This window comes from Desmodus rotundus, chromosome 8 (assembly GCF_022682495.2).
Source record: "Desmodus rotundus isolate HL8 chromosome 8, HLdesRot8A.1, whole genome shotgun sequence".
Taxonomy (NCBI): domain Eukaryota; kingdom Metazoa; phylum Chordata; class Mammalia; order Chiroptera; family Phyllostomidae; genus Desmodus; species Desmodus rotundus.
The window spans coordinates 31661670-31677411 of NC_071394.1; the positions used below are offsets into that span (position 1 = coordinate 31661670).

Genomic DNA, 15742 nt, shown 5'->3' on the forward strand with positions numbered 1-15742 from the left:
GTTAATATTCTCCCTATGGGCCACTGCTTGAATGGTATGATTCAACGAGAAAAGCAATGCAAGGCTCCTTGCAAGCCGTTTTGACATAGTAAAGCCTCAACAAATATTAGATCTCTTTCTGCCTGTTTTAACTAGATTTTACATTGTTTTCTTCCAGATTAAAGTTTTATGTTTCGTTTTTCAGTCCTGGAAGCCATAATAAAATTAGCAAGTGATAATAGATGGTGATGCTAATTTTCTTTTTCTTTTTTAACAGACAAGTGGATATGGCCAAGAGGGGAGGTTTAGTGGACCCCTGAAGCCCATGACATTTTCTATTTTCGAAGGCCAAGAACCCAGTCAAATCATATTCCAGGTAATGATTAAATTGATCACTGTCATGCTCTCTCAGTAGACTTTTACTCTTATCACTCTGCAGCAGGAAGTAAAACAGAGGTTTGACAGAGCTCATTATCAAGAACAATTTCAGAAGCTAAGTTACTCAGAGAGATGGATGTCCTCAGTATTATAAAGTGTTGTACCTGACATCCTTGTTTGGATTTTCTCAACTGTGTCTGGGCCAAGTACCCCCATCCTGGGAGAAGGGATCTTGGTGCCTGCAGGCTCTGTCTCCCCTTCAAGGATGGGAAGAGAACCAGTTTGGGGAGTGGGATGGCCATCTCAATATCAGTGGTCACGGCTGAAAGTTTCGTGTGTGTGTGTGTGTGTGTGTGTGTGTGTTGGGGTAGAGGAGTAGGAGATGAGGATTTCCTTCCTAGGATCACAGAATCTTTGTGCTAGAAAAGACCTCAGACATTTTTGATACCAAATGGTTGCTTTACATATAGGAAAACTGAAGCTTACAAAAGTTAATGGCAGAGCTGAGACTAGAAAACAGTTGACTTCTAGTCAAGCATACGTACTCTCTCTGTCTTTGTATTGTGGCAATAATGCAGCAAACCCTGCTTTGGTAAGATGTTCCTTTGAACTCTTTATTACTGTGTTGGGGAAGAGTTGTAGATTCCTTCATTCAGCATCACTTGAAATATTGGGCTGGTCAAAAAGTTTGTTATGTTTTTTCCATAAGATAAAAGGTTCATTTTTTTGTTTTCATCAATAACTTCATTGATTTGGATATTTTGAGTATGTCAGCTATCTCCTGCTATTGGCTTCTAGTGGGTAGAGGCCAGGGGTGCTGCTAAACATCTTCCAATGCGAAGACAGCTCCACAGTGAAGAATTATTTGGCCAAAATGTCAATAATACCAAGAAACTTCACAAACCACTTTTGACACAATCAGTCACAGCACCTTCTCCATACACTGCACAAATCTCTTTTTATTGCATTTCAGTTGCATTTTTACCTTTCTTGAAATAATAAAGCATAATATGCTAAAAATGTTGCATTTTCTTCCATCTTCAATATTAAAATTGCTGCATAAAAATTTACCGGTTTTGAATATTTTTTAAAGATTTTTTAAAATTTATTTTTAGAGAGACGGGAAGGGAGGGAGAAAGAGGAAGAGAAACATCAATGTGTGGTTGCCTCTCACGCACCCACTACTGGGGACCTGGCCCACAATCCAGGCATGTGCCCTGACTGGTAATCAAACCAGTGACCCTTTGGTTCACAGGCCAGTGCTCAATCCACTGAGCTACACTGGCCAGGGCCCAATTGTGAATTTTTTTAAATACGTGCTGATACAACAGCTGTCACAATACAACCTAGCAAAATTGTTTTGAATCAAGTTAAAGACAACTAAGCACTACTAGAGCCATTGTACAGAAAAAAACGTAATAGACTTTTTTGTCATCCCAATATTTTTGCCTGGAGTTAGGGTGGCACAAAGCAAGCTCAGTACTCCATGAGGCTGATCCTTGGGTTATTAACATATCCTCCAAAAAAAAAAAAAAAAGAAAGAAAGAAAGAAAGAAAGAAAGAAAGAAAGAAAGAAAGAAAGAAAGAAAGAAAGAATCAAATAGCTACAAACTTTTTTCACTAAAGATTTTCAACTAGCCCCAGCTTAGTACTGTCAGGGGCTTCCAGATCATAAGACAGTATGATGCAAATCTGAGATAGGTCATTTTTTTCTTTTTGCTTTGCATTGAGATATAGCTCATATACCATAAAATCCATCCTTTTCGAATGTACTACTAAAAGAGAAAGAGAGGGAGAGACACAACAATGTGTTTGCCTCTTGCACACCTCCTACTGAAGACGTGGCCTGCAACCCAGGCATGAGTCCTGACTGAGAATGGAACCAGCAACCCTTTGGTTCAGAGACCTGTTCTCAATCCACTGAGCTACACCAGCCAGGGCTGAACTCAATCATTTCTGTGAGCATCCTGATTACCAGTGTTTTGAACCCTGCATCTGATAGGCTGTCTATCTCTTCATCACTTAGTTCTTTTCCTGGGGTTTTGATCTGTTCTTTCATTTGGGCCATATTTCTTTGTTTCACAACTGTTACATTGTAAAGAGCAGAGCCTTAGGTATTGGCCAGGGCGGGGCAACCCTCTTCACTCACTGCGTTGTGGTGTTGCCTGTTGGGGATGGTTCAGAGAGGGAACAGTGCCACTTGCTCAGCTCTCACTCCACTTTCCGTCACGTCCCCTGCTTCCCACAAGTGGATTGTGCCCTTTCAGGTGCTTATTCAGATGGGTGAGTGTGTACATTTTAGGACACTGTGGGCTTCTCCTAGGGACTCTCCTGTGAGACTGGGAGTTTCTCCCATCACCACAACCCCCACAGATTTTTCCAGCCAGAGGTTTTGCATCTTTAGTTTCTTGTGCTGAAACCCTGTGTTTTGTGGTCTGTCTTGCTCCCCAGTTGTTCCTCCTGGCTTATCCGCACATGAACATGGGACCACCTGGTTCGTCAGCTGCCGCCTCGCATGGGTGGTCCACCACATTGCCCCACATCCTCTCCATTGGCTGCCCCCCTCTGCCCCTCTTACCAGTCTGGATGAATGTTTCTTTAAGTCCTTGGTTGTTGGACTTCCTTTGTCCCCTCCGGGTATTACGGTTGTAAGGCTGTTAGTTTTCAAGGCTACTACATATCTTGAGAAAGGGCAACGAAATTAGGACAACTCAAAATAACCACAAAGCTTAGTTCTTACTAGTAGTAATTTTCTTAAGCACGTTTTTGGATTTTACAAACATTTAGTTCTGATATTTACATTTCTTGCCAGTTTTTTACTGCTTTTTTGAAGGAAGAGTTTTTTTGCAGATCCTTACTTCACGTTTCCCACTGATGTACAGGTCTTTAACTTAAAATGCAAAATAATAACATTTATATTTATTATATAAACAACATAAGATCAATAAGAAAATAATTGCACAAAAAATCTTCTTCTCTCACAGTCCTACCCACTTATCACATCAACTGTTTTTTAAAGTTCCATTTCTTGCCCACTGACATGTATACTTTTGATACTGTTATAATCATAGTCTAGATTTATTCTTATATTCTCCTTTTATTACTTTACATCATAGCATTATTTCTTATGGTCCTTCATAATTTGTAGAATAAATAATTTAATGATTAAAATTCTATCAAATTTATGTACTATAATAATTTTATCATCTTTCTTTTTCACCATTTATGCATTGCCCACTTTACTGGTATTATAAATAAGTGTACTTATACTACAACTGTGTAGCTGACTGTTTAAAAATATTTCCTTAGTATAATGTTGTTTAGTTCTTTTTGCTATCAAGGGCTACAAACACTTTATTTTATGCCTCAAGTTATTTCCAAAAGGATTGTGCTAATTTACATTTCCATCAATAATATATGTTTCTTTACATCTTTTATAATATCCCAAAACATATGCTATTATTGATTTTTCAATTTGTTAATAAAAATATATGAAATGTAGTAACAATTATTATTGAGGTTGAACAACTTTTATACCTGTTTTATTTTCTGGAAACTTTCTATTCTTGTAGTCTTAAAAGTGCTATAGTTTTTCCATAATATTGTGATAACTATGTATGGTGCCAGGTGGGTACTGGAAATATTAGGGGAGACACTGTGTAAAGTCTATGGTTGTCTGACCACTAGGCTGTACACCTGAAACCAATACAAAATAGTATTGAAAGTAATTGAACAATAAAAATTTAAAAAACTCTAAAATTTAAAATAGTACTATAGCTTTGTCTATAGTTGATATTTTCTGTACTTCTGAAAAGTAATTAAGAGATTGTCATATAGAATCTTGTGAAGTTACAATCACTTTTAAATTGTTTCCCTTAATATTAAAATATATCTTAATCATTGTCACAATGCTTAGAAATAATAAATGATGTCTTTTTAATCATAGCCATAAAGCTACCCTTTTAAATATTTCTTAGAAGTTAGTAATGTTATAGCTTTCAGATATCCCCAGAAAAATCTCATCTAGCTCCAGTTACAATTTAAACTATTCACTTTTGTCAACATATTAAAGTATGTCATACATTGTTTCTAGAAGGAAAAGTATTTTGAATGTTAGTTAATGTTCAAGCAATCTTTTAGAATGTATCACTTTAAAAGCTCGTAACTTCTTAATTAGTGATTGTACAAATGAAAATGTTACCTGAAGTTGGTGACTGTCTACAAATTCTACAACATTGTTTTTTCTTACAACCTCATCTAACTTTTGCTTTTCCCCAGTTTAAGGCCCATCCCCCTGCTGTGACTTTCAAACTAACTGGGGAGACAGACGGAATCTTTCAGATAGAGCCAGACGGTCTTCTGTATCACACCAAAGCTCTGGACAGGGAAACAAGAGCTGTTCACAAGCTTCAGGTGAGTCGAGACCAGAAAAAGTCATCTACCAACCTTTCTGATCATCCTTTGTCCTGGAAGTACCACTGGCACCTTCACCCCGTGCACAGAGAAGCCTGTTAGGTCCCTTCTGACATTAAAGGCATGCTTGCAAACCTGTCCATTTTTTATCAAGTACACAGGGGTATGGCAAAAGTCTCCTCTTCCTTAGGCTTTTTGATCATAGCAACCCAAATTACATTGTCAAGGCCCTCAGATAGCATTACTTACTCAAGTATGGTATGCTCAGGCACCTGGATCAAAACCAAGCCAACACTTCTCTGCTATCTGCCTGTGTCTGTTGTGTGGGCTCTGGATCCACAAAGAAGGCAGCGGCAGTGCTGGGACAGAGCTTCTTTGGCCCTTGCAGGAAGCAGAAATAACAAATGGTCAGTTTTCGTGTTTGGTATTTGAATATGCAGGTGTGATAGACAGCTAATTGTGGGAGGGGGAGGGGGAAGAACAAGCCAAAACCTTTCTGTCTGATAACTTCTATTGTTGGATCTGCAGGTCAACCCTTAAAATGCTTCTGTAAGAGGACATGGAACTTCTATAGCCTCAGGTTCAAAGTGTTCTTATTTCGCTGACTCTAGCTATTTAGAAAAGAATCGTGTCCAGTGTCCATCATAACCCACCACTGGAAAAACAGTCATGATAATTCAGGTTTAATGAAGAAGGCCCTTATTTTAGCAGCTCCCAATCTGGGCTTTTATGGGTATGTTTCTCCCCTACAGCTATCAGGTATTGGTTCTTTGAACTCTAGTTTCCCTCAGATGACTTTTGTTGTGTAATATGAAGTCCAAATTCACCAAGGTAGTTTCCTTTCCCTTTCTGCATCAGGTCTCAGCCCTGGATGCTAATGGAGCTACAGTGGAAGGCCCAGTTCCCATCACAATAGATGTGAAGGATATCAACGACAATCAACCCACATTTCTCGAGTCAAAATATGAAGGCTCAGTAAGACAGAATTCTCGCCCAGGTAACAGGCAGGAGCCTGGAAGCATTTATGGAGAGACCGAAGGGTATGAGGCAGAAGGGGCAGAGTTGTGTGGCTAACAGCTGCAGCTATCACTCATTAAGCACCCTATCTCATCCCTATTGCTCTAGAGTGTGGCTTCTCAACCTTGACTCCACTGAGATCTTGGGCTCCATAATCTTTTTTTTTTTTTTTCAGTCAGGCGCTGTTATATGCATTATAGGATGTTTAGCAGCATCCCTGACATCTGCTCGCCAGATGTCAGTAGCAACACCTACTTCTAAGTTGTAACAACAAAGATGTCTTCAGACATTGCCAAATGTTCCCAGGGCGGGGTGGAGGGAGATCACCCCTGGTTGAGAACCACTATACTAGGGTGACCTTTAGAACGCTATAGAGCTCTATCCATTTTAAAATACTTTGGAAAGGTGAGCTCACTTTCCCACATCCTCCCAGGAATCTCACATTCACATGGTCACTATTGGCCCCCATCTCTTTTCCTTCTCTTACTTCCAATCCTAGCTATGACTGATCCATTTGCTATGCTCCTACCCTTTACTTCCACAAAAGCCTCTCACCAAGGCACTGGTGTATGCCACAGGCTTTGCTAAAGATTTGAGCAGGTGAAGGAGCATTACATTATAACAGTGCACAAAATAAACATGAATACTAGACTTAAGACTCTTGGCCATTTCCATCAACTCACTGTTGAGTTTCCCTCTATGCTACTGAATCTTCTCTCTCATTCTTTAACACCCACTTCCAATAACGCAGGAAAAGTATTCCTTACACTTCATTATGTAGAGCAATTTCACTGTCTCTGTCCCTGAAATGTCATACCAAAGACTCTCTAACAAGCTCTGCTAACCAAGAATCTTCCATGTCTTCTCCTTCCTCTCTTCATCAGTGGAATCTTCTAGAGTAGTTGTTCTCCAACTTTTTGGTCTCAGGGCTCTTGTCTTTCCCTAACAAACAAAATAGGGACAGATTCATAGAGAGCAGGTAGACAGCTATGGGGGGAGGTAGGGGTTAGGGGGTAGAGGGATTGAGCAAAAAGGAAAAAGGACTCGCAGACATGGACAACAGTGTGGTGATTGCAGGGTGGGGAGGGAGGTGTAAGGGGGATAAATGTAATGGGAAAAAATACAATAAAAATAATTAAAAAATAAAATACAGCCAGGGGCTAAATTAAGAAAAAATTATTAAGGACTCCAAAGAACTTTTGGATATATCCGGTGGTGTTATGTGGGTTACATCCAAAGGGATGCTGGTAATGTATAACAGCTGTCTCTCTGGGGGGAAAAGCCCTGCTTGTAGTGTTTACTAATTTCTGTGGTAAAAATATTCCTACCATGGCCTGTTTCAAGTTACCAGTGGTGTTAACCATTGGCTCACCAGAATTCTGGAAAGTCAACAACTAGCTCTCACAAATTGGCTCCAGTACAGCACTAGTTATATCTACCAGTACTTACCATATTAGAAAGGAAAGCTGAGAGACTTCGAATATTTATTAATTTAGAATAATAAGCATTTTAATAAAATCTATACTTTTAAAGACAAAAAGAATTATTAAGAATAATGGCATTGTTTTAATCTTTGAAAATCTCTTCACTGTCTGAATGAATGGAAAACCTTTGGATTCTCGTGTCTGTTTCTGCACTTGTTTTGTTGCTATATGCTGTTTTGGTTGAAGCATTTGAAGAAAAACTTGCCTCACACAGATACGTGGTTGGAAAAGGGAGGAATATTGCTATTGCATTTTCAGATAACTATGGCTCTTCTTTTATACTACACCTAGACTGCAGCAAGTGGTGGTTTCTTAAAGGCTGGTTACAGTCTGGAATCTGGAACCACATCAATGCCCTCCACCCCGCCTTTTTTGGTACTCCTTTTCACTGAAATCCACTGAACTAATGCTTTGAGTGGATTATTTTTTACATGTGCATGAGTTTAGACCCATTGACCCTAAAAAGTCTCAGAGATCCCTAGAAGTCCCTGGTCCATACTTTGAGAAACCCCATCCTAGCGGAAGGAAGCAGAAGAAAGATTTATTTCCCCACCGATATGAATTATGGCATCTTCCCCATTCTATCTCTGGCTCTTAGAAGGCCAAAGTGGCCGTGGTTCATTTTGGTTTCAATTCACATCTTTTTTTTCTGGGTATGTTTTGTTCAATAGGAAAGCCTTTTATGTATGTCAATGCTACAGACCTGGATGATCCAGCCACTCCCAACGGCCAACTTACTTACCAGATTGTCATGCAGCTTCCCAAGGTCAATGATGTCATGTACTTTCAGATAAACAACAAAACAGGGGCAATATCACTTACCTGGGCAGGTAAGTCAGGTGATGCCCTTAGAGGGCCGACTGAGTCAAAAAAGGGACCTAGATCTGTGTCAGCTTCAGAGACATTTCCTTTTCTGTTATTTCTACTTTCCATAGGATCTCAGGAATTGGATCCCGTTAAGAATCCTTCCTATAATCTGGTGGTCTCAGTGAAGGACATGGGAGACCAGCCTGGGAATTCTTTCAGTGACAGTGTACCTGTGGTTATTACGGTGAAGGAGAATATTTGGAAAGCACCAGAACCTGTCGAGATCGTAGAAAACTCGACGGATCCTCACCCCATCAAAATCACTCAGGTAGTGCCTAAGGAATACCTACAGCCCACTAGATAAATGGCCTCACTTTGTAGGAGCTCACCCTCATGGTCTTCACAGATACATTTATTGTGTACATTTTTACATAGCATAATTATAAAGCAAACTAAATCGACAAAGTCTCTGGCTCCAAGTCTCTGGAGTTTACTATCATGGGTAAATTCTGGGCTTCACCAAATTGTGTGTGTGTGTGTATATCTTTAAAAAAGAGAGCTTAGTCCAAGGTTCAAGATTCCCTAGATACAATTGATGCTTCTTGTTCCCTGTCAGTAGTCTGGAATATGGCTGCACTAGAGTGGGTTGCACATGGTGTACACATCATATGCACGTATTCTTATTCTTGTGGGAAGAATTCCTTTCCAGAAGACATCTCATCATAGGCTGAGGGACATAGACAGAACTGGCCAAGAGTTAAGAGTTGAGTAGATAACCTTCACCTTTGGAGACAACCCTCCCCCAACTCCATCTCCTCTGTGTGCCTCTGCTCTCCATTCACAAGCTCCCCCCTCCCACCTCTGTGGCCGGTGCTCTCACCTCCTCCCTTAGCTCCTGTAAATACCCTCTGAGCTCCACCCAGATCCGATCTTTTCTGGAAGATCAGAAGGTTCCTTGACATGAAAGCGGTGTGCTAGTGAGAGAGCACTGGATTTGGAAGCAGAAGACCAAAACCATGTCCTTGCTCCATTACTTGAATGATTGGTCATAGAATGAGTCATTTAACTATTCTGCACCCCAACCTCTCAACAATGAAATGGAGATTATAACACCTCTAAGGATTGCTGTGGAGATTAACCAAAGGCCGTGTCTGTGAAAGTGGGTAACAGGTATTAACGTTATGAGTAGGTCCCAGTCTGTGGTTCTTCTCAGCTTGTTTGTAAATAACACCATCGGTATTAAGGGACCCTGGAATGGTCCGCCCCATGTCTATTGTATAACCTAAAAGAATTTTTATCTATTGAATGTTGAATTAATGAACTTCACCATTTGGGGGAAAAAGAACGAAAGCAACAGTTATTCTGCTTTGCCAGCTGAGAAGTTGCGTCAGGACTCACCTCCATGGCGAGTGCAGATGGGGCCTTTACTACAGCCTTCCTGTTTGTTATTCAGGTCATCCCCGTAAGGATTTGTAAATGCTGAAAAGAAAGAGTATGCTTGCTTGCTCTCGGGCCTGTCAAGGAAAGGAGATTCCGGGGTGCTGCATCCAATACCCAGGCCTGGGGAAGTGGTGTGGGTGTCTGGAAACACGGAAAGAAGAGTGCAGGTGAACAGCTCAAGAAAGGAGAACTCAAGACTGAGTTTTTAGGGCAGAAGGAGCACTCACTTAGGCCCAGGAACGTGGTTTTTGGCTTGGACAGAGGGCAGTGTTTAAATAACTGGTAGGGGACAATGGTGCTCCCTTGATACCCTTCCCAGGCTGCTCTGAGAGAACAATTTAGTGTGGCAATTTCAAATGGCTGTAGGACCTTAAGCAATTTGGGCAAATCACTTAAACTTTTTGTGCCCTGGTTTCCTCATTTGTAGAATGGGGATAATGATAGTATCTACATCATAGGGCTTTTGAGCATTTAATGAGATAATAGATAAAAGTGTTTAGAATTGGGTGTGGCATGTGCTAACCCTTTGGTTTAGAGACCAAACTCTGTAGAAAGTAGAGTGGACTTGGTATTGACTTTATTTATTTTGCCACATTGTTTACAGAACACCACAAGGAGTTGGCAATTATTCTTAATCCCCGAAGTCTTTAGGACTAAATATTTAGGGAAGGAATGTGCTTTATTTATGTATCATTCATCTTACTGAAATACTAGCATGGAGAAGAGTTTAAAGTGTCTTCTTTGCTCTTATCTTCATTGGTGAGTTTTCGAAGCTCATCATATATCATGGCTTAGTCCTCAGATAATGGCAGCTACAAAGCAGATTTTGTTTCTTAGGTTGGTATTTTACGGACATGAAGTTTCCACAGTCAGACTTCCAAAATAGTGACCACCCAAACTCTTTAGAGGGTTCACATACACAAAAAATTGCTTTAGAGAAGAAAAATATCTCATACGTGCTTTTTTTGGAGCAACATAATTTAGTAAGATAGGGAAAAAAAGGCTCATTTTAGGTTGAAAGTGAAAAAATGTAATTCAGTAGTTATAAGAACCCACAGACATATAAACAAGGTTGTCGGAAGCTTCACATGGAGAACCAGAAAATTGTTCATTCCCTCTCCAGTTCTCTGGGTGCAGATGTCTCTCTCCTTACGACTTGCTTTGGCCCTGCAGGTGCAGTGGAATGAGCCAGGTGCACAGTACTCCTTAGTTGAAAAAGAGAAGCTGCCAAGATTCCCATTTTCAATTGATCAGGAAGGAAACATTTATGTGACTCAGCCCTTGGACAGAGAAGAAAAGGATTCGGTGAGTAAAACTGGGAGGAGTTTCACAGGCGACAAGACGAAGTCCTGTACTCATGGAGAGCTGAGAGCAGAAAAGATCTTACTTAAAAACAGTAACAAAAATCCCCAAACTGGGTTCTGACCCCAGTATGCTAGCTCTTGCTCTCAAAGATATGATAATATCCCCACAAATTTGACCCATTTTATTTTTTTCTCATTTCCCAGTCCTAAGTAAATGGAAAATAAGGGGGTACATGAAATAAAATGAAAACAATCATTTTCTCTGCCTTTGCAAGGCAACGATGGAGTCGTGTCTTAACTCTGATCTTCCTGTCGTAGTATGTTTTCTATGCAGTTGCAAAGGATGAGCTTGGAAAACCTCTTGCAATGCCACTGGACATTTTTGTGAAAGTTAAAGACATTAATGATAATCCACCTACGTGTCCACCCACAGCGACTGTATTTGAGGTCCAGGAGAATGAAGGAGTAGGTAAGAAATGAGAGCTATTCAAAGCTGTGTAACCATCTTTCTTATAACTTGGTAATCCATTTCTCCTCCCTGGCTTGTAAAAAGAGGACAGTAAATCTGATCAGTGATCAGTTGTCCATGTCTAGCACAGTACAGAGGTTCAGTGCACCTTGAGACTTGCACAGCCACAGTATTCTGGCTCGATTACTACCTGGGTAGTGTCCTTAAATTGGAGCTTTTATGACCACCATCACCACTGCTACCACACTTCCTGCCCCTGCTTGTTCCTGGCCTTTGTCACTCAGAGACATGGCACTCCTCTCACTTCTGACTCATCCACAAAACACTGTAGTCACACTGAGTGGCACCTTCTACTGGAATTCCCCCAGTCACTCCGTCAACAGCCTCATAGTTCCCTGACAGGAAGGACACACTGTGTGGTGCGAGAAGCACAGTGTCCTCTTTGTTATGCTCACTCATTTTGGCGAAAAGTCCAGAGCATGGCAGCTCCAACACCAAAGGATCACAGAATTTAGTGAGACACTTTCATTCCAGCACACAGATACTTTTTTTTTTTTGACAAGGCAGATCTCTGTCACAAAAGTGACTTCGTTGTGATGGAGTCAGAAATAGCAGCTGCTACTGTACCAAATACATATTTCCTCTGCTCTATGACCCAGGGTGCCCCCTTCCTAGACCCATCAGCCATATCTACAGGGGCCCAGCTCCATTATAGACAAACAAGGAGTTCCCTACCCTCTCAATGAAAATCCTCCAAGTTTCCATATAAGTCAGTCGATGCCAATTGATATATGAGAGGGGGTAAAGCCTAGCTCCACGAAAGGGATATATTCAAGTTTGAGTCCTGTGGTGGGATTGAGGCTGCATATAGAGAAACCCACAATTCCCATTTCACAAAGCAAGATGATCCAGAACCTATCAGACCTCACCCAGAGGTGGGTGAGGTACTGAGTCATAGCCTCCGACTTTGGGAACTCCCTCCCGCTGAAACACCCCCAAGAATAAATACGGAGAGCCATAAACTGCAGCAGGGCAGAGAGGATGCATGCCTGCCCTTTGCCCCGTGTTATCTCTGCGGTGGAGTCAGTCTCTGCGATTGTTCCATAAAGTTGCTGAGAAGTGACCCACAGTGGGCCTTTCTTTAGTTACACCATTTGCCTTGTACATTAGCATCCAAGGGTGGTTGTAACAAACAAAGTACCACAAAGTTGGTAGCTTAAAACAACAGAAATTTGTTCTCTCACAGTTCTGGAGGCCAAAGTCTGAAATCAGAGTTCCTGCTAGGGGAGCGTTCTTTCATGCCTCTTCTGGCTTTGGTGGCTCTCGCCATTCCTGGGCTGCTTGTGGCAGCATAAGTCTAGTCTCTGTCTCCTTCACACAGCCTCCTCCTCTGTGTGTGTGCATCTTTGGGTCTTCTTATAAAAACACTAATGGTATAGACTTAAGGCCCACTCTAAATCCATGATAATTTTATCTCAAGATCCTTAACTATTTACATCTGCAAAGATCCTATTTCCAAATATGGTCACACCCGTGTTTTGAGTGAGCCTGAATTTTTGTGGGATGCTATTTTTATTGGCTGAATTGTGATCCCCTCCCCCAGATTCATATTATAAAATCCTAATGCCCAGTAACTCAAAAGCTTACTATTATTTAGAGATAGGGTTTTTAAAGAAATAAAGTTAAAATGTCATTAGTGTGGGTCTTAATCTAATATGAATTAATGTTGGTATTCCTAAGTCTTGGGACATAAGTCCCACAGATTCTGGTTAATATAAGACATCAAAGAGGAGAAAAAAATAAATTTATTTTAGTATTTATATATATATGTATATATATATATATATATATATGAAATTTAGTATTTTACTGAGCTAGACCATAAGCCTCCCAAAAGGCAGGCTGTTTTGTACCTCTTTTACACTACATATATAGAATAGACGTTCCATAGAATACAACACTCTGAATTCATCACTAATGTGGTGTTCTTCCAAGAAGAGAAAATCTGGACACAGACATGTAGAGGAAGAGCCATGTGAAGGCACATGGATCTGACAGCTATGTACAAACCAAGGAGAAAGGTCTCAGAAGAAACCAACCTTGTTGACACTTTGATCTCAGACATCTAGCTTCCAGAAACTGTGAGAAAATAAATTTCTGTTGTTAAAGCTGCCCAGTCTGTGGTACTTTGCAATGGTGACCTTATCAAGCTAATACACTATTCAACACACTATACCATGGAGAGGGTTAGAAGAACCAAAATAATTCTAAGAACTTTGGTCAGCTGTTCAAAGTTATTTACAGAGCTTTCTAGGAACCTGCTTATCCAGCGGAACCAGTTTTAATAAATTAAATAGAGCCTGCAATGGATAAACTTCCTTCTTTCCTTCTGCACAGTTAGCGATATTGGGACTCTTACCGCCCATGACATGGATGAAGCAAACACTGTCAACAGTGTTTTACAGTACAGAATCGTGGATCAAATCCCTCCGTACCCCAAAGAAGGACTCTTCCTGGTCCAGACCTACACGGGGGTGTTCCAGTTAGCCAAGCAGTCCTTGAAGAAGCAAGACTCCCCTCAGTACAACCTGACAGTAGAGGTGTCCAACAATGGTCAGTATCACATTGGCTGTCAAGAGTGGAAATCCGTGTTTTCCTTGCAGGTGTGATGTGTTAGGATGTCCTAACGCCTGGGTGTATTGCAGAAGGGTGCTTCCTATGTGAACCACACATGCACCACAGAGGCAGCTGGTCCAAAGTGGCAGCTCGGGCAGCATTAGTGATAGGTAAAGGGGATTAAGAGTATAAGGATTTTATTAGGGGAAATGCCTATACGAAAAAAATGGAGAGAGATAGAGAGAAAGCTGGGAGAACCATCAGACTATAATACGAGGCTGACCCCGAGAGAAGTAGACAGGGAAGGAAGGCTGGTGGGAGTGTCATAGACTATTGAGCAGTCCAAGAAAAGTTTGGCAAGGTCATTGAGGAGTCCAAAATTGGATGCTGAAGGAGTCCATGATACTCAAGAATGGAACTACCTTAGCATGCCTGCCTTCTGCAGTCACTGGCTGGGGGCAGCCATGGGAAGCAGGGCAAATGTGCAAATGTGGTGATGGATTTCAGAGTGCAGCAGCGTGGTCATCATCACTGAATGTCCCTGCTGTTGGAGGTTGGCAAGGTACGTTGTCATGGCCACCATAATCATAAACAAAAAAATTAATGGCATTTCCCAATTCTTCCTTTCAGACACAAAGGATTCTACCACATGAAGGTGGAGGAAAAATGCATCTTTTGGGAAGTTCTGTCTTCTTCTATTAACACCTAGTTAGCCATTTGACAATATCAGAGGACATTCTTCCCTATTCCTCACACAATGTCAAAGCCAGTGGTTATTTTTATTGAGTCACAGGACCCTTTGAGACTCTGATGAAATCTATGCATTCTCAAACAAAAGTGCACAGACACAGAAAATAGACGTGTCCAGAGATAGACTTATTTTAGGGGCATGCATACTCCCAGGTTAAGAACTGTTCTTTCAGTTAGAACTGAATCTTAGATTGACAAGTAGTTCAGTCAGTGTTATGCTAGGAGTGCTAGGAGGCACAGACAATATAGGTATGTGGATGAAGTGGCATCATTTCACACTGTGCTTCACATTTTTTTCTTTTATATGGATGTTGATATACTAAAGAAAACTGGGGTTTAATAGGCCTCCAATGCAGAATGTTTGAAAGTAATTTGGAAAATATTGGGGGGTCTAATATTTGTGTAGCATTATGTTAAGAGGTACAGCAAAAGTGATAATGGATATAATAAATCTGGATAAATTAACAATCTCACACCAATAGCCACCCATTCTTACAGCAAATAGTTACTGAGCATTCACTTTGTTTGAGACACCTTTAAGGTATCGGATACATCTGTGAATAAGACCCATTGCCTGTCCTCAAGGAGCTCTCATGGTAGAGGAGATGGACATGTGAATGAATAAATTGCAAGACCCATGTACAAGGTTGTGTGCAAAGGAAATGAGTCCCTCAGTGGAGGGAGAGAAAGGACAGGCTTTCGGGAAGAGGTGGAAGAAATCCCATGTACAAATGCAAGGGGACTTGAAGCAATGTAAGGCTGTAAGGGCATAAAGTGGAAATCAGATAACATATTGTCTATGTACATGAATACATCTACGGAAAATTTGGGCCAGATAATAAAATATATTCATACATAAATATAAGTGTTTGTGGGTTGAAAGAATTAAACATTCAAGTATACACTACAGAAAATTAGAGACTAGGCTGTAATAGTTTTCCATAAAATCAGGGAGGGCTTATTACCCTGGAGGCCCCCTGCTAGTCCAAATGAGGTTTGTGCAGAGCAGGCAGCCAGTGCGTGCAGGACCTGGGACCCCACAATCTTTGGCCATTCTCATTGTCTGAAAATATTCTGGGGACTAG

General features: G+C 40.9%; 1 protein-coding gene across 3 annotated transcripts in view; it reads left to right on the top strand.

Annotated features, from left to right (window-relative positions):
* The window catches only part of CDH17 (cadherin 17), a 73222-nt gene that overhangs the window by 33892 nt on the left and 23588 nt on the right, over positions 1-15742 (top strand). For all 3 annotated transcript variants that reach the window (XM_024572313.4, XM_045181733.2, XM_045181732.2), the window contains exons 3-10: positions 257-355; positions 4636-4770; positions 5629-5767; positions 7943-8101; positions 8207-8406; positions 10692-10823; positions 11141-11291; positions 13689-13904. In XM_024572313.4, the coding sequence (XP_024428081.2) occupies positions 257-355; positions 4636-4770; positions 5629-5767; positions 7943-8101; positions 8207-8406; positions 10692-10823; positions 11141-11291; positions 13689-13904 (1231 nt within the window). The remainder of the gene's footprint in view (positions 1-256; positions 356-4635; positions 4771-5628; positions 5768-7942; positions 8102-8206; positions 8407-10691; positions 10824-11140; positions 11292-13688; positions 13905-15742) is intronic.